At 37.7% G+C, this 27383-nt stretch overlaps 1 protein-coding gene across 19 annotated transcripts in view; it reads right to left on the reverse strand.

Moving 5' to 3' along the window:
- The window catches only part of KDM6A (lysine demethylase 6A), a 270740-nt gene that overhangs the window by 8965 nt on the left and 234392 nt on the right, over positions 1–27383 (reverse strand). For 18 of the 19 annotated variants that reach the window (XM_036270305.1, XM_036270303.1, XM_036270296.1 and 15 more), the window contains 3 exons: positions 19510–19624; positions 16660–16847; positions 15374–15515 (listed from right to left, as the gene is read on the reverse strand). In XM_036270305.1, the coding sequence (XP_036126198.1) occupies positions 15374–15515; positions 16660–16847; positions 19510–19624 (445 nt within the window). Of the gene's footprint in view, positions 1–15373; positions 15516–16659; positions 16848–19509; positions 19625–27383 lie in introns of those variants that run through there. The other variant, XM_036270307.1, reaches the window with a different exon arrangement.

Genomic DNA, 27383 nt, shown 5'->3' on the forward strand with positions numbered 1-27383 from the left:
CCCATCTAAGGTGTTTCCAGGGACTTTACCCTAGTATTGGCCTGCCTTGGCTTCTGCTTCAGATTTTCCTAAATTCTCTCAAATAGCACTTAGCCTCAGAGAACCCCATATCTCTAATTAACTGGCCCCAGCCTGGCACATCCAAGACCAGCACAAGCAGCAGCCATCTGTAGATAGCTTCGTAGCTTATGCCTGGTGGTCCCAGGTAGAACACAGGCAGAGGCTGACCTTGCCCCAGAGTCAGCACACTCAGTGGACAGCTTTAGACCACGCTGAAGTACTATCATCAACCAACCACCTCCACAAACGACACACTCAGTGAGTGGATTCAGTGGGTACCAGAGCCCTGCTGAAGTAAGTCTTGCTCTGTGTGGTGGGCCCCTGCACAGATGATCCTCCAAGGTAGTCAGAGATCAGTGGTCAGAGGGCACAACCAATCCTTGCAGCTCATCAACCAGAGTAAATCCCTCCCAGTGATGTACCAACAGCAATCAAGACTCAATTACAACAGAAGGATGTAAAGTCCACAAGACGGGTGCACCTCGAGGGCCCCTCTGGGGTTACCAGGAAGGTTGTACCACTGGACCCTACAGGACACCTACTACAATAGGTGACCCTACGAAGCCTAGGAGACATAGCAATTCCACCTAATACATAGAAACAAACAGGGAGGCAGCCAAAATGAAAAGACAAAGAAACATATCCCAGTTGAAAGAACAGAAAACTCCAGGAAAAGAACTAAAAGAAACAGAGATACACAATCTAACAGATGCAGAATTCAAAACACTGGTTATAAGGATGCTCAATGAACCTAGTGAGAATGTCAAGGAACTTACTGAGAACCTCAAGAGCATAAAAAAGGACCAGTCAGAAATGAAGGATGCACTAATTGAAATAAAGAATAATTTACAGAGAATCAATAGTAGAGTAGATGAAGCCAAGAAGTAAACCATCGATTTAAAATATAAGGAAGCAAAAAACCAGAACAAAGAACAATAACAACAAAAAAATGATAGTGTAAGGCGCCTCTGGGACAACTTGAAACATACCAACATTTGCATTAATTATGGGGGTGCCAGAAGGATAAGAGAGCAAGAAATTGAAAACCTATTTGAAACAATAATGACAGAAAACTTTCCAAACTTGGTGGAGAAAACAGACATACAGGTCCAGGAAGCACAGAGAGTCCCCTAACAAGATGAACCCAAACAGGCCCACATCATCATCAAAATGCAAAAGGTTAAAGAGAGCATCTTAAATACAATCATTGAAGCGGAAAGGCTACCCACTGTATGGGAGGGCATAATTGCCAATGATATATCGGACAAGGGGTTAATTTCCAATATATATAGAGTGCTCATACAACTCCACAAAAGGAAGACAAAGAATCCAATTAAAAAATGGGCAGAGGAATTAAATAGACACCTCTCCAAACAGGACATACAAATGGCTAAGAGACATATGAAGAAATGCTCATCATCACTAATCATCACAGAGATGCAAATTAAAACAACAATGAGGTATCACCTCACACCTGTCAGAATGGCCGCCATCAACAAATCATCAAACAACAAGTGTTGGCGAGGGTGTGGAGAAAAGGGGACTATAGTACACTGCTAGTGGGAATGCAGACTGCTGCAGCCACTATGGAAAACAATATGGTGTTACCTCAAAAAATTAAAAATGGAACTTCCATTTGACCCAGTGATCCCACTTTTAGGAATATACCCTAAGAAGCCTGAAACACCAATCACAAAGAATATATGTACCCCCATGTTTGTAGCAGCACTATTTACAATAGCTAAGATCTGGAAAGAGCCCAAGTGTCCATCAGTAGACGAATAGATAAAAAAGCAGTGGTACATATACACAATGCAGTACTATGCAGCTGTAAGAAAGAAAGATCTCTTGTCCTTTGAGACTACATGGAGGGACCTGGAGAGTGTCATCCTGAGTGAGGCAAGCCAAACAGAGAAGGACAAGTATCATATGATCTCACTTATTTGTGGACTATAATGAACATAACCGTCTGAGGAATGGGGTAGTCCCAGAGACATGGAGGTGGGGTACAGACTGACAATCCCCAGAAGAGAGGATGGTGGGGGAGAGATAAACCACAGAACTTATATGCATGTATGCATGAACAGTGGACATGGACAACAAACTGGGGACAGGGCAGGGAGGGGGGGAGGGGGGAATCAGTGGGGGAAAAAGGAGAAACATCTGTAACAAAAATTAATTAATAAAAAAGAAAAAAAAGAGAGAGCATCTTAAAAGCAGTGAGAGAAAAGAGAATCTCAAAAGCAGCAAGAGAAAAGCAGTTTGTTACCTAAAAGGAAGCTCCCATATGACTGTCAGCTGATTTCTCCAAAGAAACTTTGCAGGCCAGAAAGGAGTGGCAAGAGATATTCAAAGTGATGAAAAACAACAACCTACAACCACGATTACTCTATCCTGCAAAGCTATTACTTAGACTCAATGGACATACAAAGAGTTTCCCAGACAAGAAAAAGCTAAAGGAGTTCATCACCACCAAACCAGTATTAAATGAAATGTTGATGGGTCTTCTTGAAGAACAAAAATATGAACAATAAAAAAGCATTAAATACATATCTATCAACAACTGAATCTACAAACAAAATGAGCAAGCAGAACCGAAACAGACTCATAGATACAGAGAACTTTCTGTTGGTTGCCAGATGGGAGAGGGCTAGGGGGTGGGTAAAAAATGTGAAGGAATTAAGAAGTAAAAATTGAATGTTAGACTGATGAACCTCAAAGGGAAGGGTGGAGGGAGGGTGCAAAGAGATAAATCAAAGAATTTATATGCATAACCAATGGGCACAAACAATATTGTGGGGAAGGCAGGAGGGGGGCAAGAGTGGGAAGGTAGGGGATCAATGGGGGAAAAGAGAGGGCGACATCTGTAATATATTCAACAATAAAGTTAAAAAAAAGCCTCCTTCGTAGTAAAATAATGCCTAAAACTGCAGATATCTCTGGAAGATTGGCTGACTACTATATGGTCCCATGTTGGAAAACAAACAAAAATATTAAAACAATACAAAAAAAATAAATAATAGAAAATAAGGACCAGAGAGAAGGCATAGTATTAGGTACTTCACACATATTATGCCACTTATGCCTCTTTCTAACAACCCTGTGCAGGAGGCACTATTATCTCCATCTTGCAAATGAGGAGATTAATATTCAGAAGCTTAATTTGTCTGATGTCATAAAGCTTTCCCTCACTATCTCACACTGCACTCTCTTCCATATATTCTTACCACTCCCCCACTTCTCTTCTGAAGATGAGATTGTTAGTGCATTATCCCACTCTTTACTCAGTGAATAAACTTTTGACTCCAATGGTACTGACTACATTGGGAGTTAGATGGCAGTTTATAACTTATGGTTAGTTTGGTAGTTTCATCTAGAAAAATGCATTATATCACTTTCCTGCAAACAATAAAGGGTTAGAACTTGGGTTGCTAGTAATACTAAGCCATGAATATTCTTTGTATGGAATCACAGCTCCAGAATTTTTATTCTGTAAGATATTGGAACCTTAGAAAACTGACAGCTCTATTAATAGTCTGATATGACAACGTATAACCAAACTGCAGTTTCCTCCTTGCCCTTAACATTAAAATTGTTTGTTCCTTGCCACTGTCAAAAAGTAGCCATTGGAACATAAGGCAATTGAGAGAGACAGAGACTCTTCCAAAGTCCACCAATAAGCAAGTCCCAAAGAAAAAATCTGATTCAATCAAAGGGTAGGGAAAAATTACAAAATATATAGATTTAGGGAAAGGATCCTAGGGAAGATATAGATATAATATTTAAGACTTGACTTAACAGTAATCTATTCTGCTTTGATTACCTTAGACTTTGATTTTACATGAAGATAATGTTTGAGTGTATTGAAAAGCTAAAAAAATAAAAGTCAAAATCAGGGTTATTTCCTTTTCATTTTAGTTTTGCCAAATTTTAATAAATTTACCTTATAGCAATTAAGAATTCAATTTGTTAAAAGCAACATATTGAATCACTAGCAAAAAGTGTAAAAATATAGAAGATATGCTGTTTTTAATAAATCCATTTTAGGAATAGGGTCAGAAATAATTTCAGGAGATAGAGAAGCAAGAAATTCTTTGATGTTTAAGGATCAATGTGGTTTCACAATCCAACCCCTGCTTTTAGCTGTCTGGATGAAAGACTACCACCAAAAGGCATGGAATATTAGAGACAGCTCTGGCTTGGAAGAAAGGCAAGAAAAGGCTGATTGAGGGCTTGGTGTTATTTGAGGTTACACAGTAGAATCTAATATGCACAAAACCCAATCTGCAAAGATGAAACCAAAAGAAGGATGAAATTTTAGAGAATGACTTCACATAGGGAATAGAAATAAAAATATACTTGAAATATTAGAATAAGAAAACAGAAGACGATAACATTAGGACAAAAGATCATGTACAATATATTCATAAATTAGGCAAGAGATAAATAGACATAATATACTATCATGGATGTTAAAAGGAAGCAAAGCTAATCTGTAGGTGAGGGGAAGTAGAAGTCACAGAAGTTTGCATAAAGAAGTTGTCAATTTATTTTTTTTTTTATCCTCACCCGAGGACATTTTTTTTTTCCATTTTTTGCACAGATAGAGTGGGAGGGAGAGAGAGGAATAGAGAGAGAGAGAGAAACATCGACGTGAAAGGGACACATCGAGTGGCTGCCACCCACACGACCAACCAGGGCCGGGGACAAACTGCAACCGAGGTACATGCCCTTAGCGGGAACCGAACCCGGGTCTCTCCGGACCACAGGCCAATGCTCTAACCGCTGAGCCAAACCGGCCAGGGCAAGAAGTTGTCAATTTAGATGTGAGCAGGAAGGAATGGTAGGAGGAAGGCACTTTCCAGGCAGAATAAATGTCATGAACAAAGGTAGTATGGGGATTATTTAGGGAGCAAACAATTGTTTTTATAAGACTTTAATCTTGGGATGAGGTTTCCGGGGCAGGAAAATAAAGGAATAAAGCCATGGTGATATTATATTATGTTGAAGTTAAGACAACACTGGAATTACTCTAACATTCTGGAGGCAATTTGGCTAAGTTTCTAAAGTCAGTGTGGAGAAAGATGAGGCATGAGTTAACTTGATATGGAACTTATAAGGGTGTTACGGTAACAATCTCAGCCACTAAGAAGTAGATGGTGCACAAATTAAAGTATACCAAGAGGTGCTTAACCTTGCACAATCCCTCTTACTTAAAGAGCCATGCAGGAAAACTAAGCCAACATGTGAGTGCTCATAACACACTTGCTACCTGTCACTCCAGGGTTGTATTCCCCCTAGGACAACAGTGAGGGTCTATATGTCAGTCAGACATCAAACGGTTTCATTTAAACCAACTACATGGCTGAAAATCAAGGTCTCAGTCAATGATACAATGAGTATCTTACGAACATTAAACACTCACGTGAAAAAAACAAGCATGAAAGGAAATACATGTTAACCATGAGAAAGCAGAATTTTAGAAATTTTAGGATTTTGTTAGCTTGGTTTATCAAAAAGCATTGTATATGCAGCCCAATAGTGTATTAGAAGACCCCCTAGGACAACAGCACTAGAATCTATGCTAACTATACCCTCTCAATTCAATTATTAGGCCAATTGGCTAAAACCAGAGTTGTAGAACATCTCATTTATCCATTTAAAAATGGGAATCAAAGGGTAAAGGGAGATAATACTTAACCATTTGCTTTAATTTATATTCAACACTTCCATGCTTGTAATAAAGTATGTTTTATGTAGATAAGAGTAATAATCTATAATATGTGTGAAAGAAAAGGAAAAACAAAATACTGTTAATGCTGAAAGAAATCTAATACAACATAATATCGAATACAAACTGTAATTGAAAAAATTTAAAAAGTAAAAAAAAGAAATTAAGATTGTGGAAAGTGATTTTCAATAGACTTGGTATGTTGAAATTTTAGAAGATTAACTTTCTACTCCCCATAATACTACTAATATGCTTCTCCTAAATCTAAGACTTCCTAATATTGAATTTTTCAGAGGAAAATGGGATCTTTGGAATTTTGTTTCTGACATTTTAAAATGTATGTAACTGCTTATTATCATGGTGATTTAAGTGGGACTAACAAAGTAGTTGGTGAAGAAACCAGAATTTCCAACATATCACAAATATACTATCATTAAATTAACTTGTGAATAGTCCAAGATGATTACAACAACTTTTACCATATTTATTGGTATATCTACCTATGAGATGAAACCATTCAACTACATTTAAAAGAATCTATTAGAACAAACTGATAATTGCCAGACTGGGGAGGAAGGGGAGTTGGGGGGCTGGGTGAAAAAGGTGGAGGGATTAAGAAGTGCATATTGGTAGTTACAAAACAGTCTCAGGGATGTAAAGTACAACATACGAAATATAGCCAGGAATATTGTAGTAACTATGTATGGTGCCAGGGTACGAGACTTATCAGGAGGATCACTTTGTAAGTTATATAAATGTCTAACCACTATGTTGTACACTTGCAACTAATATAATATTGAATAACAACTGTAACTTTAAAAAAAAATTTAAATTAAAAATAAAAGAATCACTATTCTGAAAGCCATTATCTGCAGAGAAATCTAATCAGTACCAATAGTATCCATTTCTCACTTTTTGTATTATCATTTGATTCCTTTCAAAGGTCCTATTAAAAGGAATACTTCATTGCTAAAACATAATGAATATAAGTCTTAGGAAAGGGAGGGGCGGGGGGAGCCTTAACATTATATAGGCCAAAGCAATCTATCTCAAATATCTGAAAATGAGAATCATGAATTTGCAAAGAATGAGGGTTTCTCTTAGCTCTTAATCAATACTTTAAAATTAAAACCAAAGGATAAAAGCTGTATACTATGAATGAAGATGGATAAAAAGTAGCAATAATCTCTTTACCCTTAATTTTAAGTTTTCAAGTGCCTATTTAGTAAAACTTCATTCCCTCAGAACCCACTCATGGGAATAGCTGACACAGTGTGTTTGTTTATTTATTGGTTAATCCTCATCCGAGGATATTTTTTCCATTGATTTTTGGAGAGAGTGGAAAGGAGGGAGTGAGAGAGAGAAACACTGATGTGAGAGAGACACATCAATTGGTTGTCTCCTAAACCCACAATGGAGGCAGGGATCGAACCTGCAATTGAGGTACGTGCCCTTGACCGAAAATCAAACCCACAACCCGTAGGTATGTGGGCCAACACTCTAACCATTGAACAACATCGGGAAGAGCTCTAGTTTATACTAGAATGGGACAGAGGTTTACCAAGGGTAAACATCATCAATATTTCTTCTCAAAAATGCATAACCCAAAGAGAACTGAGAAAACATCCAAAATGCAGGACTCGGTACAACAGAAAGGTCTGTGCTCTTAAAAAAAAAAAATCATGAAAAGAGACTCTCAAAGATTTAAGAGAGACTAAAGACATAGCCCTGGCCAGGTAGTTCAGCTGATTAGAGCATCATCTTGAAAAGCCAAGGTTGAGGGTTTGATCCCTGGTCAGGGCAAACACAAGAATTAACCATTGAATGCATAAATAAGTGGAACAACAAATCAATGTTTCTCTCTCTCTCCCCCCTTTTCTCTCTCTAAAAGCAATAAAACAAGACTAAAGACACAATGGCTACATATTGAATTCAATATAAACCTTGATTCAATCTTGATTGGGAGTGGTGGGATGGGAAGGGATAAGAGCTTAAAAATGACACTTTTAGGTAGTTGGGGAAATTTAAATGTAGACTATGTATTAGCTGATCACTAGTGAATTTCACATTTCTTACATATGGTAAATGGCACTGTAGTTATGTGAGAATATACTTATTCTTAAGAGATGCAGGGTAAAGTATTTGATGTGACATGCCATAATATTTGCAAACTACTTGTTCATATGATTCAGCCAAAAAAGTATGTGTACGTATATATAGATGGCTAAGTACAAATGGCAAAAACGTATCTGATGATGCCAGATGAGGTTAGGTAGGTATTCACTATATTAATCTTTCAACCATTTTTGTAGATTTAAAAAATTTCAAAGTAAAAAGTTGGGGGGAAAGTGTAAACGAGTTTCGGGGAAGCATGTAGCAATGCATTATATATAAATTGTATATATTTTAAAGAAGAGTAAGTTATATTAACATAGAAAGAGATCAGTAGCCTCACATTTATAAGTTTTCCTTAATTCATTTCTTTGTGTGGAATTGCTCTACTTTAAAAATAGCTAATGATTCAGAAAACTCAAGAGGTAATAACCTGAGAGACATTTAAAAGTTTGGTCTAAAGAAAGAAAGTTTGCTTGAAATATATGGGGTATATATAAAAAAGTTTTTTCATTTAAACAGTTAAAGGAAATCAAAAGAGAGATTATGCACTGAGCTTCCACAAAAATTTTCCTAAGGAGTTAGGCTGTAAACTTTTCTAGTCCAAGTTCACTCCATTATGAAATGATAGAAATTCAAGATAATGAATATTCTTTTGGCTCAGGGTAACGTAGAAGGTATCTGGAAGAAATGTGAAGTAGAGTATGAAGATTAGTTTATTTTAGTAAAATAGCTAGGATGTAAAAATTGAAAGAGATTTACTAAATGACTTGAGGATGCTATAAAATCACAGGAGTCTAAGAGACGGAACTTGATTTTGAAAATGCAAAGGAAAAAAAACAAAACAGAGCAATGTTGACTGGTTTAAATAACCACAAGTAATTCATGCTCAAAATGATAAGGAGGGATAGTAGGTATCAAAAGGAGATAACATCATTTCCCATTATTAAATCACTTAGTATAAATACAGGTTCATAATCTATCACAATTCACAAATTTTTCATAAATTTGGCATAAACTCATTTGATGTTAAAACTTGCCCTAGGGCCCAGCTGGTGTGGCTCAGTGCACTGAGCATTGTCCCATGGACTGAGAGACCCTGGTTTGATTCCCAGTCAGGTCATATGCCTGGGTTGCGAACTCAAACCCCCATGGGGGACGTGCTGGAGGCAGCCAACGGATGTTTCTCTCTCACCTTGATGCTTCTATCTCTCTCTAAAAAAAAAAAAAAACAAAAAAAAATAAAAACATATGTAAAAACACCTTGACCTGGGTCTTTTTATATAGTTTTCACTTAGCTCATCAGAGTGACTATAAGTTTTACTGCAGAAATATTGTGTTTGATTCCAGGATACTGCCACAGACCCTGGGAGAGTCAAACAGATTGTAAGTGCACTGTATTACCTTATAAACCCTAAGAATTCTGAATACCAAAACACATTTGGCCTAAGGGGTTTAGGATAAGGAATAATGAAGCTGTAGTACTAGTGAAACCTTTCTTGAATGTTCCTCTCTCTCTCAGAAGTGCCTTCCTCTGTGCGTCCTCACATTTTTTTAAACAAATTTTTCCATTATTATAATAAAGATCATGTATTTTAATGTTTTGACTATTTCCCCATTTATTAAGTGCTAAAGAAGTGATCAAATTCTTTTGTCACCTAGCATAATATCTGAGCATCAATTCAGTTCACAATGTTAAACAAATATGAAAGAATAAAAAGAAATGGGTAGAGCTAGCTCATTGAGTCAGTTGAGTGGAGGAGAAGAGACAAGGTAAATTTTGCTTACATTCTTTCTGAGTGGGCAGACTTACCACTTAACTGTGAAAACCTAAATGTCATAAGGAGAAAGCTAAGAAAGAAGACTATATTTGTTTACCTTCTCCATTCCATTTCTTACATCTCGCTGACATTTTTCTTTTAAAATAATCTACAATTCATATGCTTAATGTACACTGAATGAATGCTTTACTAAAAGATAATTCAGAAGAGAAAAAGAGAGGAAGGCCCAGCCAGTGTAGCTCAGTGGTTGAATGTCGACCCATGCACCAAGAGGTCGCTGGTTCGATTCTCGGTCAGGGCACATGCCCAGGCTGTGGGCCCAATCCCCAATGGGGGGCATGCAGGAGGTGGCCAATCAATGTTCTCTCTCATCGATGTTTCTATCTCTCTCTCCCTTTCATTTCCTCTCTCTCTAAAATCAATAGAGAGTCCGGTCAAGATGGCGGCCTAGGGAAACGCAGTATCGCATTCTCCCACAACCACATCCAAGTTACAACAAAACTACAGAACAACCATCATCCAAAACCGCCTAAAATCAAGCTGAATGGAAGTCCTACAACTACGGAATTAAAAATAAAAAAAAAAAAAAGCAGCTACATCCAGACCGGTAGGAGGGGCGGCGGCGCGAGGGGTGGCGGCAGCGGCTCAGCGGCGCGACAGGCTGGTCCCACACCCAAGTGTGGTGGATAAAAATCAGGAGGCTCCCGTGGCTGGGAACGTCCTTCCTGAGGACTGAGGGGTCCTCGTCCCACACCAGGTGCCCCGCTCAGGTTTCCAGTGCCAGGAAGAGAAGTCCCCATAACTTCTGGCTGGAAAAACCAGCAGAAACTGAGGCTCAGGGAAGCTGACCTGGCTGGAGCCACAGGCAGCTCCCTAAAGGGCCCGCACAGGGACTGGTCGGACTCTCTCCCTCTGAGCTCGGAGGGGAGGCAGCTCGAGGGGCGCCAGAGACATACAGGGAAGAACTGAGCTGTTTGGCACTGGAGCGAGGGCTGGAGAGGGGGCTTCCTCGGGGACAAACGTGCTGTAAGAGGCCTTTGTTCCTTTGGTGAGCCCTTCCCTGGGGCGGCAGACAGTCGCCATATCTGGGACTCCAGCAACCTGGCTCACACTGGTAGCCCCGCCCTGCTGACTCCCTGAGGCCCGCCCCGCCCCGCCCCACACAACTTTCAAGCCCACCCAAGCTGTTGCGACTTGCTTAACTATAGGATTGGCCTGTCTTGGATCCTGCTTCAGGTTTTTCATAAATTCTTTCAAACGAGCAGCATCGGGTCTCAGCGAGCCCCATACCTCTCATTAAGTAATACACAGAAACAAACACAGGGAGGCAGCCAAAATGAGGAGACAAAGAAACAGGTCCCAAATGAAAGAACAGAACAAAACCCCAAGAGAAGAACTAAGCGAAATGGAGATAAGCAACCTAACAGATGCTGAGTTCAAAATACTGCTTATAAGGATGCTCAATGGACTTAGTGAGGGCCTCAAGAGCATAAAAAAGTACCAGTCAGAAATGATCGCTGCACAGTTAGAAACGAAGGAGGCTTTAACTGAAATAAAGAATAATTTACATAGCTTCAATAATAGAGTACGTAAATCCAAGGAGCAAACCATCGATTTGGAATATAAAGAAGCAAAAAACGCCCAACCAGAACAGCAAAAAGAAAAAAGAATCCAAAAAAATGAGGATAGTGTAAGGAGCCTCTGGGACAACTTCAAGCGCGCCAACATTCGCATCTTGGGGGTGCCGGAAGGAGAAGAGAGAGAACAAGAAATCGAAAACCTGTTTGAAACAATAATGGCAGAAAACTTCCCTAACTTGGTGAAGGAAACAGACATACAAGTCCAGGAAGCACAGAGAGTCCCAAACAAGATGAACCCCAAGAGGCCCACACCAAGACACATCATCATCAAAATGCAAAAGGTTCAAGACAAAGAGAGAATCCTAAAAGCAGCAAGAGAAAGGCAGCAAGTTACCTACAAGGGAGTTCCCATTAGGCTGTCAGCTGATTTCTCAAAAGAAACTTTGCAGGCCAGAAAGGAGTGGCAAGAAATATTCAGAGTGATGAAAACCAAGAACCTACAACCAAAATTACTCTATCCTGCAAAGTTGTCATTTAGAATCGATGGACATATAAAAACTTTCCCAGACAAGAAAAAGTTAAAGGAGTTCATCACTACCAAACCGTTATTATATGAAATGATGAAGGGTCTTTTTAAAGAAAAAGATAAAATGTATGAACAAACAAAATGGCAATGAATACATATCTATCAACAATGGACTACAAACAAAATGAACAGGAAGAACAGGAACATTCTCATAGATACAGAGAACATTTTGTTGGTTGCCAGTTGGGAAAGGGGTTGGGGGAATGGATGAAAAAGGTGAAGGGATTAAGAAGCACAAATTCATTGCTAGACTGACAACCCCAAAGGGAAAGGGGTTGGGGGGTGGGAAGAAATAAACCAAAGAACTTATATGCATAACCAATGGACATGGACAATAGTTTGGGAAAAGGGGGGGGGGGGGGCGGGAGTGGGGAGGAGGGGGTCAATGGGGGAAAAATGTGGAACATCTGTAATACATTTTACATCCAACAATAAAGATGTGGAAAAAAAATAAAAAATAAAAAAATAAAAAAAATAAATAAAATAAAATAAAATAAAATCAATAAAGAAAAAAAAGAAAAAGAGAGGAAGTGTAAATATTGCAGTGCATATGAAAGATGGTTTAAAACACCAAATAAAGTGATAAAACTAAATAGAAAATTCATGTACACATCTCAAGGCAGCATTGAGAGAAATGGCTGACAAGGTAAGTGGGGGTCAGACTGGAGGTACAAAAGGGGACTTTAAAGACAGTTTACGTTTGTGCCTTAATATGTTTAAAATATTTGGTCACTGGTGACCTCAAAGTGATAGGGGTATATTAAATATAGAAAGCTACACTGCTATTCATAGAGGAGTGAACAGGGGATGAATAAAATGACTCAAAGCAGATGAAAGAAATGGCAAGGGAAAGCACTACTTCTTAAGAATTGGTACAGCTCAAAGAAGCCAGAACAAATCAATACCTCTTCCTTTGTTGGCAGGATACTGGATTTGAGGACCAAAGCAATGATGGGATACAATTTTACAGCAAAACTGAGCTTGTGAAAGAAGACGCCCCCAATTTCTGTAACAGTATATTCTCCATGCCCTCTTCTGACCTTTATCTAATACACCTATTTGCTTTCTTAAATAGATGTATTCCCCCAAGTTATGCTCCTGACTCCTCCCCTTTTCCTCTCAAGGCAATCACAAACCACTAGGTAGAAAACTCCCTAGCCAGTCAGCTATACTACATATTTACCTCCCCCCACCACACACACATACACACAAACCCCTCTTCTCAGCGCCTAGTCCAGAGCCTTAGATACAGTTGGCAATCATTAAGTGAATAAAAGTACAAATAAAATGAAGCACAAATAAAAGGGAGCATTGTTGGTTGATGAAAAGTACATTTTTAGCAATAATTTACGATTAACATTTTCGCCCTGGCCAGTGGTTAGAGCATCAGCCCACAAATCAAAGAGCCGCAGATTCAATTCCGGTCAAGGACACGTACCTCAGTTGTGGTTCAGTCCCCGGCCCTGGTCGGGGTCGTGTGGGAGGCCACCAATGTATGTGTCCCTCACACATCAATGTTTTTTTTTTTTCTCTCTCTCTCCCTCCCTCCCTCCTCCCCCTACCACTCTATCTGAAGATAAAATGGAAATATATCCTCTGGTGAGAATTAAAAATAAATAAATAACCTTTTTAATCAGTATGATGACAAAAAGAATTGTCTAATCACATCTCATGACAATGCAAGCTGGGAGAATTGTTAATATAATAAAGAATAAATCAAGATTCAAATCATTGGACATTTTGTAATGCAAGGTAAAAATGGAGTAAGAGAAATATGTAAGTGCGTTCAAGTTTTTAAAAAAATGAAGGTATGAGGAACAATAGTATCACCAGTAATTTTGGATGAAAAAACATTCAAATTGTTAGGTATCCAATTTTAATAAAAGACAACCTTGTAACAAAAGATAATGCAAGTGTCAACACTCAACATTTCCATTATTAACAGGGACAATGATAAATTGCAAGGAGGTATGGAAAAGGTGACAGATAAGAGATGTATAAATCAATGAAGACCAGGTAAGAAGAATAGACTATGACAATGAAGTCTCCTTCTTCCCTTTCCCCACCACCCAATATATGAGCAAGTCACCACAGTCCCTAGTTTGATTCCTCTTTCCAGCCCCATGGGTAAACTTCCGTTTAGGTTAGTCTGTCCCAATTATAGTGAGGTAATGAAAATATTCAAAAAGTTGTTGGATGACCACAAGTTATGAATGCTACAGAAGTGATTACTGCATTAAGTAGGAGCATAATAACCTTTAAGTGACCTTTGAAATCCTTTCCCATGATAAAATCCTAATCTATCCAAAGTAATGAGTTACTTTTAGTCTATATAGCTGTTGGATAAATGGTTTCTATACTGTACCATCCCTTTACCTTCAGGTGATCAGAATTAGCCTCTAGTTTATACCTATCTCCAACTTAACTAAACATCTTCAGTGACTTTAGACAATTTTCCCTCCAAAAGTAACCCTGAACTTGCTATTCAGAACCAAGTACCATTCTGAGATATAATAGAATAAATGGACAGACAACCCTCACACCCCACTACCAATTACATGTATAGAGTATGATACCTAAGATCCAACTTTTTCAAGGATTTATACATTACCTGCTATGATTTAGTTTTTATTACCTTTTGCCTCCTCCTACAACTTCTGCCCAGGAATAGATAAAACAGTGCAACTGACAAAGGACTGTATTATAAGATTATCCATAGAGATATTACCTTGGCCACACAATTTTTGTTTGAATAAAAGTTTGGACTTAGGTTTGAAATCATTTTAATAAATCATGATTACTTTTAAAAGGCAGTATTTTAAAAACAACATGTGCTGACCAAATTAAATAAAAAAGAAAGACTTGAACTTTACCTAATCCATCATTTCCCATATGTCCTTGACCAGAATTCCCTACCTTTTGGGGGCAGGGGTGGTAATGGTAGAAAATATAGTTTAGGGAAACACTGCTATTTGAAAATGTTACTTCTCAATAGATTTATAATATAGCTAAGACAGAAACTGTGACAATAAATGAGAAATTTACTAAAACGTATGTATTCAAATAACTTGTATTATATGTTTAAAGCAGATAAAAAAGAGGACAATTATAAGAAATATGATTTAATAAAAACAAAAAAATAACATTTCAGTCAAATCCCTATATTAAATCCTAATTTCTCTGTACCAGCAATTATTTTGTCATTTCCTCCCCTAATACTAAATGAAGCCTTTCAATATTAAAACTGAAAGTTCTTCTAGAAATCAGATGGTTCGTATGGAAGCACAGGATTGTGAATCTACTGGTTTAAAAGTTATTTGTGCCTATGATCCTCTTTATACAACAGTGTACTGACTATTTATATGGGAAAAATACTTTAACATGTGAATTCTTACATTTTATTTTGCTAGACTTCTGGACCATTTTGTTTTGATGTCAACATAATTCGGGGGGGGGGGGGAGGGTTGAATAGTTAACACTCCCCCAAAAGAGAGGGACTATAGCAGTTTTAGAAAGCACTTACTTAATCATTTCAAAAAGCTTTGGATCTGAGACCTTGATATTTCGTGCCATATTCCAGGAAAGATGAACCATGGGTACTATTGACTTCACACTTTGCAATTTGTTCCATTCGTACCGTTCCACTGCCAACTTATACTGGCAGGCTAGGAAAAAAAAAAAACAGTTATAAAGCAACCCAAAGTACCAAAATATATGAAGATAACCATTATCACCTTCTCAGGTGACATCATCAACATCAATTCTGAAAACCTCAAAATTTTACAAAAATAATTTTTATTTTTTAAAAAACAATTATGGTAATAATAATAGAAATCAAATAAAGAGTGCTTATTATAACTATGTGTCAGGCACTGTGCTGACCTATTTTAATATATTATTTCATTTCATCTTTAGTATCACCTTTTGAATTTTATTATTCCCATTACACAGATGAAGAAATTGAAGCCCAGAGAGGTTATATAACTTGCCCAAAGTTTTAAGAGCCATGTCCTGGTCCTAATCCAGGTCTTTCTGGCTCCAAAGGCCATACATATTCTTAATCTCAACTATCTACTACCTGAAAGCAGGCATAATCCAAATAGATTTTGACCTAACAGGGCTATTCATATAATACCAGATAAAGGAAGAATTTGAAAGAATGAGTAACTACTCTACATTACTTTCTCCCATAAAGGGTTTCCTTTATAAAACAAAACCAAGCCCTGGCCGGTTTGGCTCAGTGATTGGAGCATCGGCCTGCGGTCCGGAGAGACCCGGGTTCGGATCCCACTAAGGGCACGTACCTCAGTTGCAGTTTGTCCTCGGCCCTGGTTGGGTCGTGTGGGTGGCAACTACTTGATGTGTACCTTTCACGTTGATGTTTCTCTCTCTCTCTCTCTCTTTCCCTCCCACTCTATCTGAACAAAAAATGAAAAAATATCCTCGGGTGAGGATAAAAAAACAAACAAACAAACAAAAAAACCAAGCACTCTATCACATAAAGTAAAGCCACCCACTGACCAGAAATACCCATTTTGAACTATTATATGAGGGATAATAAATGTCTATTGCTTTTGAAAAATAGTATATAGTTTCCTTGTATATAAAGATATAAATTTGTTTTTGCTGAGATCTATAGTCTTGGGTTTTTATTTGTTAACTTGAATTTAATTTCCTGTACTACTAATTCATCTTTTTTCAAAGAGACATTCTTCTTCCATTTTTTAGTGAGGCATATTCCAAAAAAAAAGTCCTATCAGATATAATCCACTATAAATTAAACATTTTTTAGCATATTCTTTAAAATACCTGTAAGTGGACCAACATTCCAAGCAATGTTGTTGCACCAGCCAATAGCCTGAACCCAGTGAACAGTGCCTGCATTTATCCAGACCAAATCTCCAGGTCGCTGAATAAACCTATACACTGGAACATTTGCTTCATAAAGGTCTTCAAGGTTGGGCCACCAAGAACCCATTAGGAAATTCAAATTATTTCTGAAATAAGAAAAAATAATGCAAATGAATCAAGTACTTTAATAAGTTCCTTATAAGATTAGAAGACAATGTCAAAAGTTTTAAAAATATGTGCATTCATTGCATTGAAAATGAATTGTTTGTGCAGTAAGAATTGCTGTATGTAAAATGAGTCAAGTTAATTACAGTTAAGTACTGAATGACTTAACCAAAGATCAGTACTACTGCCTTAAGAGGAGTTTTTAAAGTTCCAAATGAAAACCAAAGCTACTTTTAAGCAACACTTAAATACATTAACTTTTATTTTCACTTCACTAAAGGCTATTTTGATTGAACCCTTCTCCCTGGTGTACTAAGAAATCTCTAAAAGATAAATGGAAGGTGGAACTGTCATCAAATCATTTAAATCCATAAACAGGAACACTATGACTATAAAGTACTAGGAACTCCTACTTCTGAGGTAAAGTGGAAAACAGAGATGGTCTCTACTATTCTGATTCTTAAGCAAAAAAGAGGGACAGGATATCAGTGTCTGTAGTTTTCATGACTGGCTGACTATGAAAAATGAACAATCACACACATATATAAATAACCATTATCACTGCCACCACCACCACCAATATACTTTGGAAACATTCTACAGATCATATTACTAAGCCTTTATTTTAAAATCCAGCTTTTCTTATTATTATACTTCATCATCATGATATAATATGAAGTATTTTTTAAACTACACAGTAACTTTTCCTACAAAAGAATTAAAAAAAATTCAATTTACTACTTTAGATTTCACATTTTGGGCAATGAAAAAAAAGCAAGGCTGCTCTCGAAAGTTTGTAACAGACTGAAATGGTGGTAGCCTAATTGCAAGGGGATAAGAATTGGCTTATTGGTTTTGATAAGGCTAAGGAGATACACTCCAGAAAAATTTGCCTACAAAGCAAAATGACTACAAACACAAATCCTAGCTCTACTTCACCCATGTGTTGCTGTCATATAATTGGTGAAAACTTTCTATCCAAAAGCAAGCAAGCAAGCAAGAAAGTAAGCAAGCAAGACCACCAAATTATCAACAACGAAGTAAAAAACAAACAACAAACGAAACAAACCTCAAACACAAAACAGCAAGCATCCTTTTTATCATTTATTCAAATAAATGATTATTTCAAGATAGAGATATTATTTAAATTAATAAAAAAACTACAAACATAGTCAGTACCAAGTTGGTATTAAATAACAATCCTTATGCAAAACAAAATTATACTGAAATGCTAAGGTAGCAAGTGCTATTTCTGAGACTTAGTTATATTTACCTATTTATACTAATTTGATATTTTTATTCCTAAGTTCTAATTTTTAGACATCATCTGCCTATTCTAATTATCTTTGTTCCCAGGTTACCTCTCCATTTAGATAGGATAAGAAACTAAATCCTAAAAATAGCCAATCCCTACTCAAAAATAATGAACATGAATCATTGTACTGTAGTTGTAACAATACTATCTGAAAGTATAAGAAATAAAAATCTCTCTGTACTACAGTGGAGATTCCCTACACGACACTATTTTATCTCTGTTATTACCAGGTTGCTGGCTCACAAAAATTAATTAGATTAAAATTCTGCATTTTTGGCTTCTTACATTGAAGGAAACCTATGTGGTTAAATAGCAAAGATAATAAAAGGTAATTACCTTTTGACTATATATAGGAAATTTTGGATCAATCTGGTTTTCTGCAATCGTTTTTGCACTTCTTACTAAATTTAGGTATTTATAAAAAAGATTATATAAGCCCAAATTAAAAAATTATAAGTATGTGACATAAGTACATAACTAGTTCCCAAAAATTCTCATATGTAAATGTTTTTGGTGGTTCTTTTCCCCTTTATTTTATTGGAGTGGGGGAATCAATATTGAATGTATGTATAATTTATGTTTTTAACCATAATAATTTTCTAATGTTATTACTAACTGAAAATATCAGGTACTTGCACAATCAAGTACTTTTGTTTAAAAAAGAAAGTAAGTTCCATTTAAACAAACATTTCGATTTAAACCAATGAAAATAGTTCCAAGGTACCCTTTTACACAAGATAAAGAAATAAATGAAGGTAACTTCTAGGATTCTAGGAAAGGAACACTTCCACCAGATGAGTTCTTTCAATAATACAAAACAAAATCAGAAACAGCTGATTATATTTTATAATATTCATTTATAGGAAAAGTTGCCAGAGTAGTTTAAAAAAAAAATTATACCATAATGATATAGCAGAGTATTGTGTTGAAATTTGAGTTATTAACAACCTATAAGGGTGTTCAATAATAAGATTTCTCCCACTATTAAAACCATTTATAGTAAAACAATTTTTCTTGGAATATAGACCTTTCACATGAACAAATATTTATGTATCAACCGTTTAGTTAGCCTAATAACTCAATTTTTCTATCCTTTAAATTCAAGACTATTACCAATGCATGAAGCAACTTCAAGTCATATTTCTTAAAGTATTCCTAATTACACAAAATAACAGGTTTAGAATCAAATCATTTTAAATGAATTTTCTGCTGAATGGTTAAGTGAAAACTAGTTATATGCCTTAGGACACCAAGCTTTAGTAAGTTGTCCTTCACAATTACTGTTTTTGAATAATTATGTTTAAAGAATATTTAGTCTGGAAACCTACTTTTCACAGAAATCATTCAGAACACCCCAGTAACCTTCAGGAACAACAAACCATTCACAGTCACCTGGACCGATATTTATGTTAACTGAACAGAAGTTGTTATTTTCTTGATGACCTAAAATGTGAAAAGGGGAAAAAAAAGATCAGCATACTATAAATTCTATAGAATATGTATCTTTAGAAATGAAACCTTAGAAATGTTCAACAGAAAATGCTCTAATAGTATTGTTTTTTTTTTTTTTTTTTTTTTTAAAATGATTTGAGAGAGAGAAACATCAATTTGTTGTCCCACTTTTTTATACATTCATTGGTTGTTTATTTGTATGTGCCCTGACCAGGGATAGAACTTGCAACCTTGGTGTCGATGCTCTAACCAACTGAGCTACCCAGCCCAGCCTCAGTTGTTCATCATCACGGTATCTTTGTATCAAGTCTAGTTTTAGAGCTGAGTTTGGTCAATTCCTAACTCATACAGTAAAAAAGCCTCTGTGGAAGGCAGTCTAAATGATGGTTAAAAGCTTAGGTTCTAGAGCCAGGATTCTTGGGTTAGTCATTACGTGAATCTGGGCAAGTTGCTAATTCATTCTGACTTAGTTTCCTTATATATAAGATTAGATAATAATGATTCCAATAAATCTCTGTGTTGTTTCGGGAAATCAATGAAATAATAACTGCTTCAAATGGTGCCTAGTACGTGGTAAGTAATAAATATTAGCTATTATTGATATCATTACCACTCCTTTCTTGTGAACTAACCCCCATTTCTCAGAAGTAGTATTAGGACATTAGTAAAGAGGCAAGGAGTCTGGTTTTCAAAATGTACCACTGGAGTGGTGTTGACAAAATGGCACAGCGGGGAACTCTGGGGGAACTCTTCAGAAACACACACACTCCTAGTAAAAACTGTCAGAAGCAATCTCACCAGAACTCTGAGTGATAGTCAAAGTTTACAGCAACTAAGAGAATTCTTGACCAGAAGAAAAACAACTTAAACATGGCAGGAGTTTTTTATAGCATGTTAACTTACCTTATTACCCATCCCCATCATTGGTGTGGCGGTGAACTTAAAAACAGTAATCTCTGTTCAGTGTGAGTGGCTCTTACTCTGGAAGGAGCAGAGTGGATCTTGTTCCCAAAGAATTTTTTTTCTGTTTTGACCTGACTGGAGTTCTCCCAAAAGACTAACACCAGGGGCTTTTCTTTGTTTCACGTATCTCAGAAGTCTATGAGAGCAAGTGTTTCAGGGGATGAAGTTCACCCAAAACACTGAGAAACTAATAAACAAGCTGATGCTACCAGGGACAAAAAATTAAACCCTAACAACAACAACAAAACACCCATGGGGCAAACAACAGACATGCAAAGGCTGGAAAGTGAGATTTGAGGGGAGTAAGCACTTTGAAAAGTTCCTATGTATACTGGATAATTTAGAAAACCACACACTTACCAGGGCAGAAAACATGCTCAAAAACAAACAAACAAACAAACACCTAATACAATAAACTTTAACCTCATGTTGATCTTTAGACTCAGCACAAGCAAGGAGGTAAAGGCTAAAGCACAGTCATAAGCAGCATGGCTAAGTAGAGAAGGAGCGATTTAAAACAGACATAATCTGCAAAGACCTGAAGAATTCTTCCCTTGCCCCCTTTACTTTCTGTTCTTTTGTCCATTTTTCTTTCTTTCCCTTTTTATGCATCAAGCATTTAAGGAAATCTCTGTTAGGTCACTGGCTAACTGCTGAGATGACGGAAAGGAGACTTCAGTGCCCATACGTGACAAAAAATACACCCTTTGCAAAAATAGTGTATAAAAGTCACTAAACAAATAGACAGCTATAGCCCACAACAAGCACCAACAAACCCCAACAACAAAACCTGGATATGGAGGAGAATCTGACTTTTGTAATTCCTACATTATAATATTTGAAATGTCAAAACACTAACAGAACACTACACTACACTAAAGGAATAGAGACTTCAGGGTCCATATCGAAGAGAGAATATAGCTATTAAAAACACATAAATAAATAAAAAACTGAGTTTTCAACAAAAAATTACGAAGCATGCAAAGAAACAAGAAAGTATGTCCCAGTCAGAAGAAAAAGCAACAAAGAGAAAGAAATTAAGAAAGGAATAAGTTAACAAAAACTACTCCTGAAAAAGTACAGACATCATATCATACTTACTAGACACTTTAAATCAACTGTCTTAAAGATGTTTAGAGCTAAAGGAAACCATGCACAAGAATAAAAGGAAACAAGGAAAACAATGTTTCAACAGAGATTATCAGTAAAGAGAAAAGTTATAATAAGAAAGGAAGTAAAACTTTGAAGCTGACAGTATAATAACTGAAATAAAATATTTACTAGTGGGTTTCAACAGTAGACTTGAACAGGCTAAAAAAAAAAAATCAGCAAATGTATAGATAGGTTAAAAGAAACTATTCTGAGAATAAAATAGAGTGAAGAAAAATTTGCAGAGCATAAGCAACCTGTGGGACAGCATCAAAAATACTAACAGGCCCTGGCTGGGTAGCTCAGTTGGTTAGAGCATCGTCCCAATAAGCCAAGGTTGTGGGTTCGATCCCCGGTCAGGGCACATACAAGAATCAACCAATGAATGCATCCATAAGTAGAACAACAAATCAATGTTTCTCTCTCTCTCTCTCAAAATTGGTAAATAAAAATTAAAACAAAACTAACACAAGTATTATGGAGTCCTAAAGGAAGAAAAGGGCAGTAAGAATATTTGAAGAAATGATGGATAAAAACTTCCCAAACTTGACAGAATACATGAATCTATAACATCCAAGAAGCTCAAAGGACTCCAATTAAGAAAACCTCAAAGGGATACACACGAAGACACATTATAATCAAACTCTAGAAAGCCAAAAGGAATCCTGAAAGCAGGAAAAGAGAAGTGATTTGTCACATACAAGGGATCTTCAATAAAATAGCTGATTTCATATCAGAAACCATGGAGTCCAGAAAGGCAATAGGATAACACATTTAAATTGCTGAAAGAAAAAAATATTAACCAAGAATGGCAAAGCTATTCTTCAAAAATAAAGGAGAATCCAAGATATTCCCAGAAAAATGAAAGCTGAAGAAGTTTGTCACTGGTCAATCTGCCCTACAAAAAATGCTGTAAAGTTTTTTAGGCTGAAATGGAAAAAAAAAACAACAAAAAAAACACTACCTAGTAACTCAAAGCCCTATGAGATATAAACAACTATAGTAAACAACTACATAAATGGGAAGACTCACATTTCCCAATTTTGAAACTTAACCTCAAAAACCCTATAGTAATCTAACCAGTGTGGTACTGACATAAAAACAGAAATATAAATCAATAGAATCTAGATCCATACATACATCTGTGGTCCATTAATTCTCAACAAGGGTATCAGACCATTCAATAGAGAAAGGATTACAATCTTTCCGACAAATGGTACTGGGACAACTGGATAGCTGTATGTAAAAGAATAAAGTTTGCCTGGCCAGTGTGGCTCAGTGCTTGAGTGTTGAACCATGCACCAATAGGTCGCCAGTTTGATTCTCGGTCGGGGCACATGCCTAGGTTGTGGGCCCAATCCCAGGTGGGGGCATGCAGGAGGCAGCTAATCGATGTCCTCTCGCATCGATGTTTCTATCTCTCTTTCCCTCTCCCTTCCTCTCTCTCTAAAATCAATGAAGGAAAAAAAAAGCTAAAAAAGGCCTGTTTCTTCAAAAAGAATGAAGCTAAAACCTTAACTGATACCACATACAAAAATTAACTGAAATGGATCAAAGATCTAAATATAAGAGCCAGAACTATAAAAATTCTACGAAGAAAATATTGGGGTAAATCTTTACAACCTTGGATTTGGAAATAGTTTCTTATATATGACACCCAAATCACCAACAACCAAAGAAAAAAAAAGAATAAACTGAATTTCATCAAAATTAAAAACTTTTGTACATCACACCATCAAGAGAGTGAAACAACAAACTACAGAAGAGGAGAAAATATCTGCAAAGCATTATCTGGTCAGGGATTAATTAATATCCAGAATATATAAAGAATTCCTATTACTCAACAACAAAAGGACAAACTAGTCAATTAAAAAACGAACTAAGAATTTGAATAGATATTTTTACAAAGTAGATATACAAATGGCCAACAAGCACATGAAAATCAAAACCACAACTGAAAAAACCACTTTACATGCACTGGGGTCAGTCAAGACAAAAAACTAAAAATCAGCCTGGCTGGTGTGACTTAGTAGATTGAGCATCATCCCATGGACTGAGAGGTTACCCAGTTAGATTCCCAGTCAGGGAACATGCCCGGGTTTCTGGCTTGATCCCCAGTAGGGGGCATGTAACAAGCAGCTGATCAACATTTCTTTCTCACATTGATGTTTCTATCTCTCTATCCCTTCCTCTCTAAAAAATAAATGAAATCATATTAAAAAACAAAAACTAAAATTATCAGTGTTGGTAAGGATGTGGGAAAATTGGAACGTCAGTACACTGCAGGTTGAAATGTCAAATGGTGCAGCTGCTGTGGAAAGCAGTGTGCCAGTTAAAAAGTTAAACATACAAATGCCTTATGACCCAGCAATTCCAATCTAGGCATATAACCAAAGGAACTGGAAATAGGTATTCAAACAAATATCTGCACATGAATGTTCACAAAACACTATGCACAGTACCAAAAAGTGGAACCCAAATGCCCATCAACTAATGAATGGATAAACAAAATGTTCTATGTCCATACAATGGAATATTATTTGGCAATAAAAATAAAACACTGATACAATGTGGATGAACCTCAAACACATGCTAAATGAAAGAAGCAGGGACATCTGGTCAAGATGGCAGCATAGGTAAATGCGGTACTTGAAGCCTCCCACAACCATACCAAAATTACAACTAAACTACAGAACAACCATCATTCAGAACTGCCTGAAATCGAGCTGAATGGAAGTCCTACAACTAGGGAATTAAAGAAGCAGTCACTTCAAGACTAGTAGGAGGGCCCTGGCCCGTTTGGCTCAGCGGTTAGAGTGTCGGCCTGCGGTCCGGAGAGATCCGGGTTCGGTGTCCGCTAAGGGCATGTACCTCGGTTGCAGTTTGTCCCTGGCCCTGGTTGGTCGTGCGGGTGGCAGCCACTCGATGTGTCCCTTTCACATCGATGTTTCTCTCTCTCTCTCTCTCCCTCCTGCTCTATCTGAACAAAGAATGAAAAAGTGTCCTCGGGTGAGGATAAAAAAAAAAAAAAAAGACTAGTAGGAGGGGTGGAGACGTGGAACAGGCTGGTCCCAAACCCACATGTGACAGATAAAAATCAAGAGGGATATCTTGGCTGTGGAGGTCCTCCCTGAGGAGCAAGGGTTCCCAGCCCCACACCAGGACTCCCCAGCTCAGGGTTCCAGAGCCAGGAAGAGAAGTCCCTATAATTTCTGGCTATAAAAACCAGAGTGGATCAAGGCTGAAGGAGACGGAAGGTCGCTGAAGTCGCAAGCAACTCTTCTTAAAGGTCCCATGCACAGACTTACTTAGACTCCCTCTGAACTCCAGTTCTGAGGCAGCAGCTTGAAATGAACCAGGGACATACAAAGAGAAACTGATCTGTTTGGCATCAGAGCGAGAGTTGGGGAGGTAGCTTTCTGCCAGATAAAAATTCTGGCAGAAGCCATTGTTCCTTTTGTGAGAATCCATCCCCCCACACACACCCACACCCACAGAGCCAACAGGTGGTTGCCATATCTGAGTCTCCATCAACCTTGCTGACACAGTTCTGCCCTGGTGATTCCCTGAGACCCCGCTGCAACCAAACTATTTCCAGTGGCTTTTCCATACAAATGGCCTCTCTTACCTCATGCTTTGGATTTGCCTAAAATCTCTCAAGCAGCATCTGGCCTCTGCATAGCCCATACCTCTAATTGGCCAGGTTTGGCACCAACAGCAGCTGGCCTTGATTCACAGCTTGACCTCTCCTGGGCACCTCTAAACCCAGCACAACTAGCAGCTTTCTGAAGATCACTCTGTAGCTTGTGCCAGGTAGCCCCAGGCAGGACAGACAGTGGCTGACCATGCAACTCCCGGGAGGCCCCAGATCATCAGACCACGATGGATAGATTACAACCCTAAAACCTCCACGAGCAACACACTCAAGGGGGAGACTTGGTAAGCACCAAAGCCCCACTGAAGCAAGTCCTGCTCTGTAGGGTCGACTTCTGCACAGCAGCTACTCTGCTGTAGCTGCAACTGGTTCTCAGTCCTCACAGCTGATCGGCTTGGGGGTCAAGCCCTGTCAGTGACAACAAGAACAATCAAAGCTCAACTACAACAGGACAGTGCACACAACCCACACAGAAGTGTACCTGGCCCTGGCCGGTTTGGCTCAGCGGTTAGAGCGTCGGCCTCCGGTCCGGAGAGACCCGGGTTCGGTTCCCGCTAAGGGCACGTACTTCGGTTGCAGTTTGTCCCCGGCCCTGGTCGGTCGTGCGGGTGGCAGCCACTCGATGTGTTCCTTTCACATCGATGTTTCTCTCTCTCTCCCTCCCGCTCTATCTGAACAAAAAATGGAAAAATGTCCTCGGGTGAGGATAAAAAAAAAAAAAAAAGAAAAGAAGTGTACCTGGAATGCCGAGCTCAGGTGATTGGGGAGGCTATACCACTGGGCCCTACAGGACACTACTACCACAAGGCCACTCTACAAGTCCAGCAGACTTAGCAGTTCTACCTAATACATAGAAACAAACATAGTGAAGCAGACAAAATGCAGAGACAAAGAAACAGGTCCAAAATGAAATAGCAGGAGATATTTCTACAAAAAGGACTAAATGAAATGGAGGTAAGCAAACTACCAAATACAGAGTTCAAATAATGGTTATAAGGTTGCTGAAGGAACTTAGTGAGAACTTCAACAGCATGAAAAAGGACAGAGAAACCCTAAAAAAGAACGAGCCAGAAATGAAGGATACATGAACTGAAATGAAGAAAAATTACAGGGAATCAACAGTAGAACAGATGAAGCCAAGAATCAAATCAGTGATTTGGAATATAAGGAGGCAACAGATATCTAATCAGAACAGAAAAAAAAACCCAAAAAAAACATAATCCAAAATATATGAAGACAGTGTAAAGAGCCTCTGGGACAACTTCAAGCACACCAACATTTGCATCATGCATGTGGCCAGAGGGAGAGGAGAAAGAGTAAGATATTGAAAACCTATTGGAAAAAATACTGCCAAAAATCTTCCCTCACCTGGTGAAGGAAATAGACGCACAAGTCCAGGAAGCACAGAGAGTCCCAAACAAGATGAACACAAAGAGGCCCACACTAAGACACATCAAAATTAAAATGCAAAAGTTTAAAGACAAAGAGAGAATCTTAAAAGCAGCAAAAGAAAAGCAGTTAGTTACCTACAAGGGAACTCCCATAAGACTATAAGCTGATTTCTCAAAAGAAACTTTGCAGTCCAGAAGGAAGTGGCAAGAAATATTCAAAGTAATGAAAAGCAAGGACCTACAACCAAGATCACTCCATCCTGCAAAGCTATCCCTTAGAATCGAAGGACATTTAAAGAGCTTCCCAGACAAGAAAAAGCTAAAGGAGTTCATCACCACCAAACCAATATTACATGAAATGTTAAAGGGTCTTCTTTAAGAAGAAGAAGTAAAAAAGGTAAAAAAATATGAATAAAATGGTAATACATGAATATTGTCAACAACTGAAACTAAAAAAAAACAACAACAAAACTACATAAATAAACTAGATGACCAGAAACAGACTCAGCTACAGAGGATTTTGATGGTTGTCAGATGGGAGGGGCAGTAGGGGAATGGGTGAAAGGTGAAGTACAAATTGGAGTTACAGAAT

This window comes from Molossus molossus, unplaced genomic scaffold (genome assembly GCF_014108415.1).
Source record: "Molossus molossus isolate mMolMol1 unplaced genomic scaffold, mMolMol1.p scaffold_m16_p_2, whole genome shotgun sequence".
Lineage (NCBI taxonomy): Eukaryota > Metazoa > Chordata > Mammalia > Chiroptera > Molossidae > Molossus > Molossus molossus.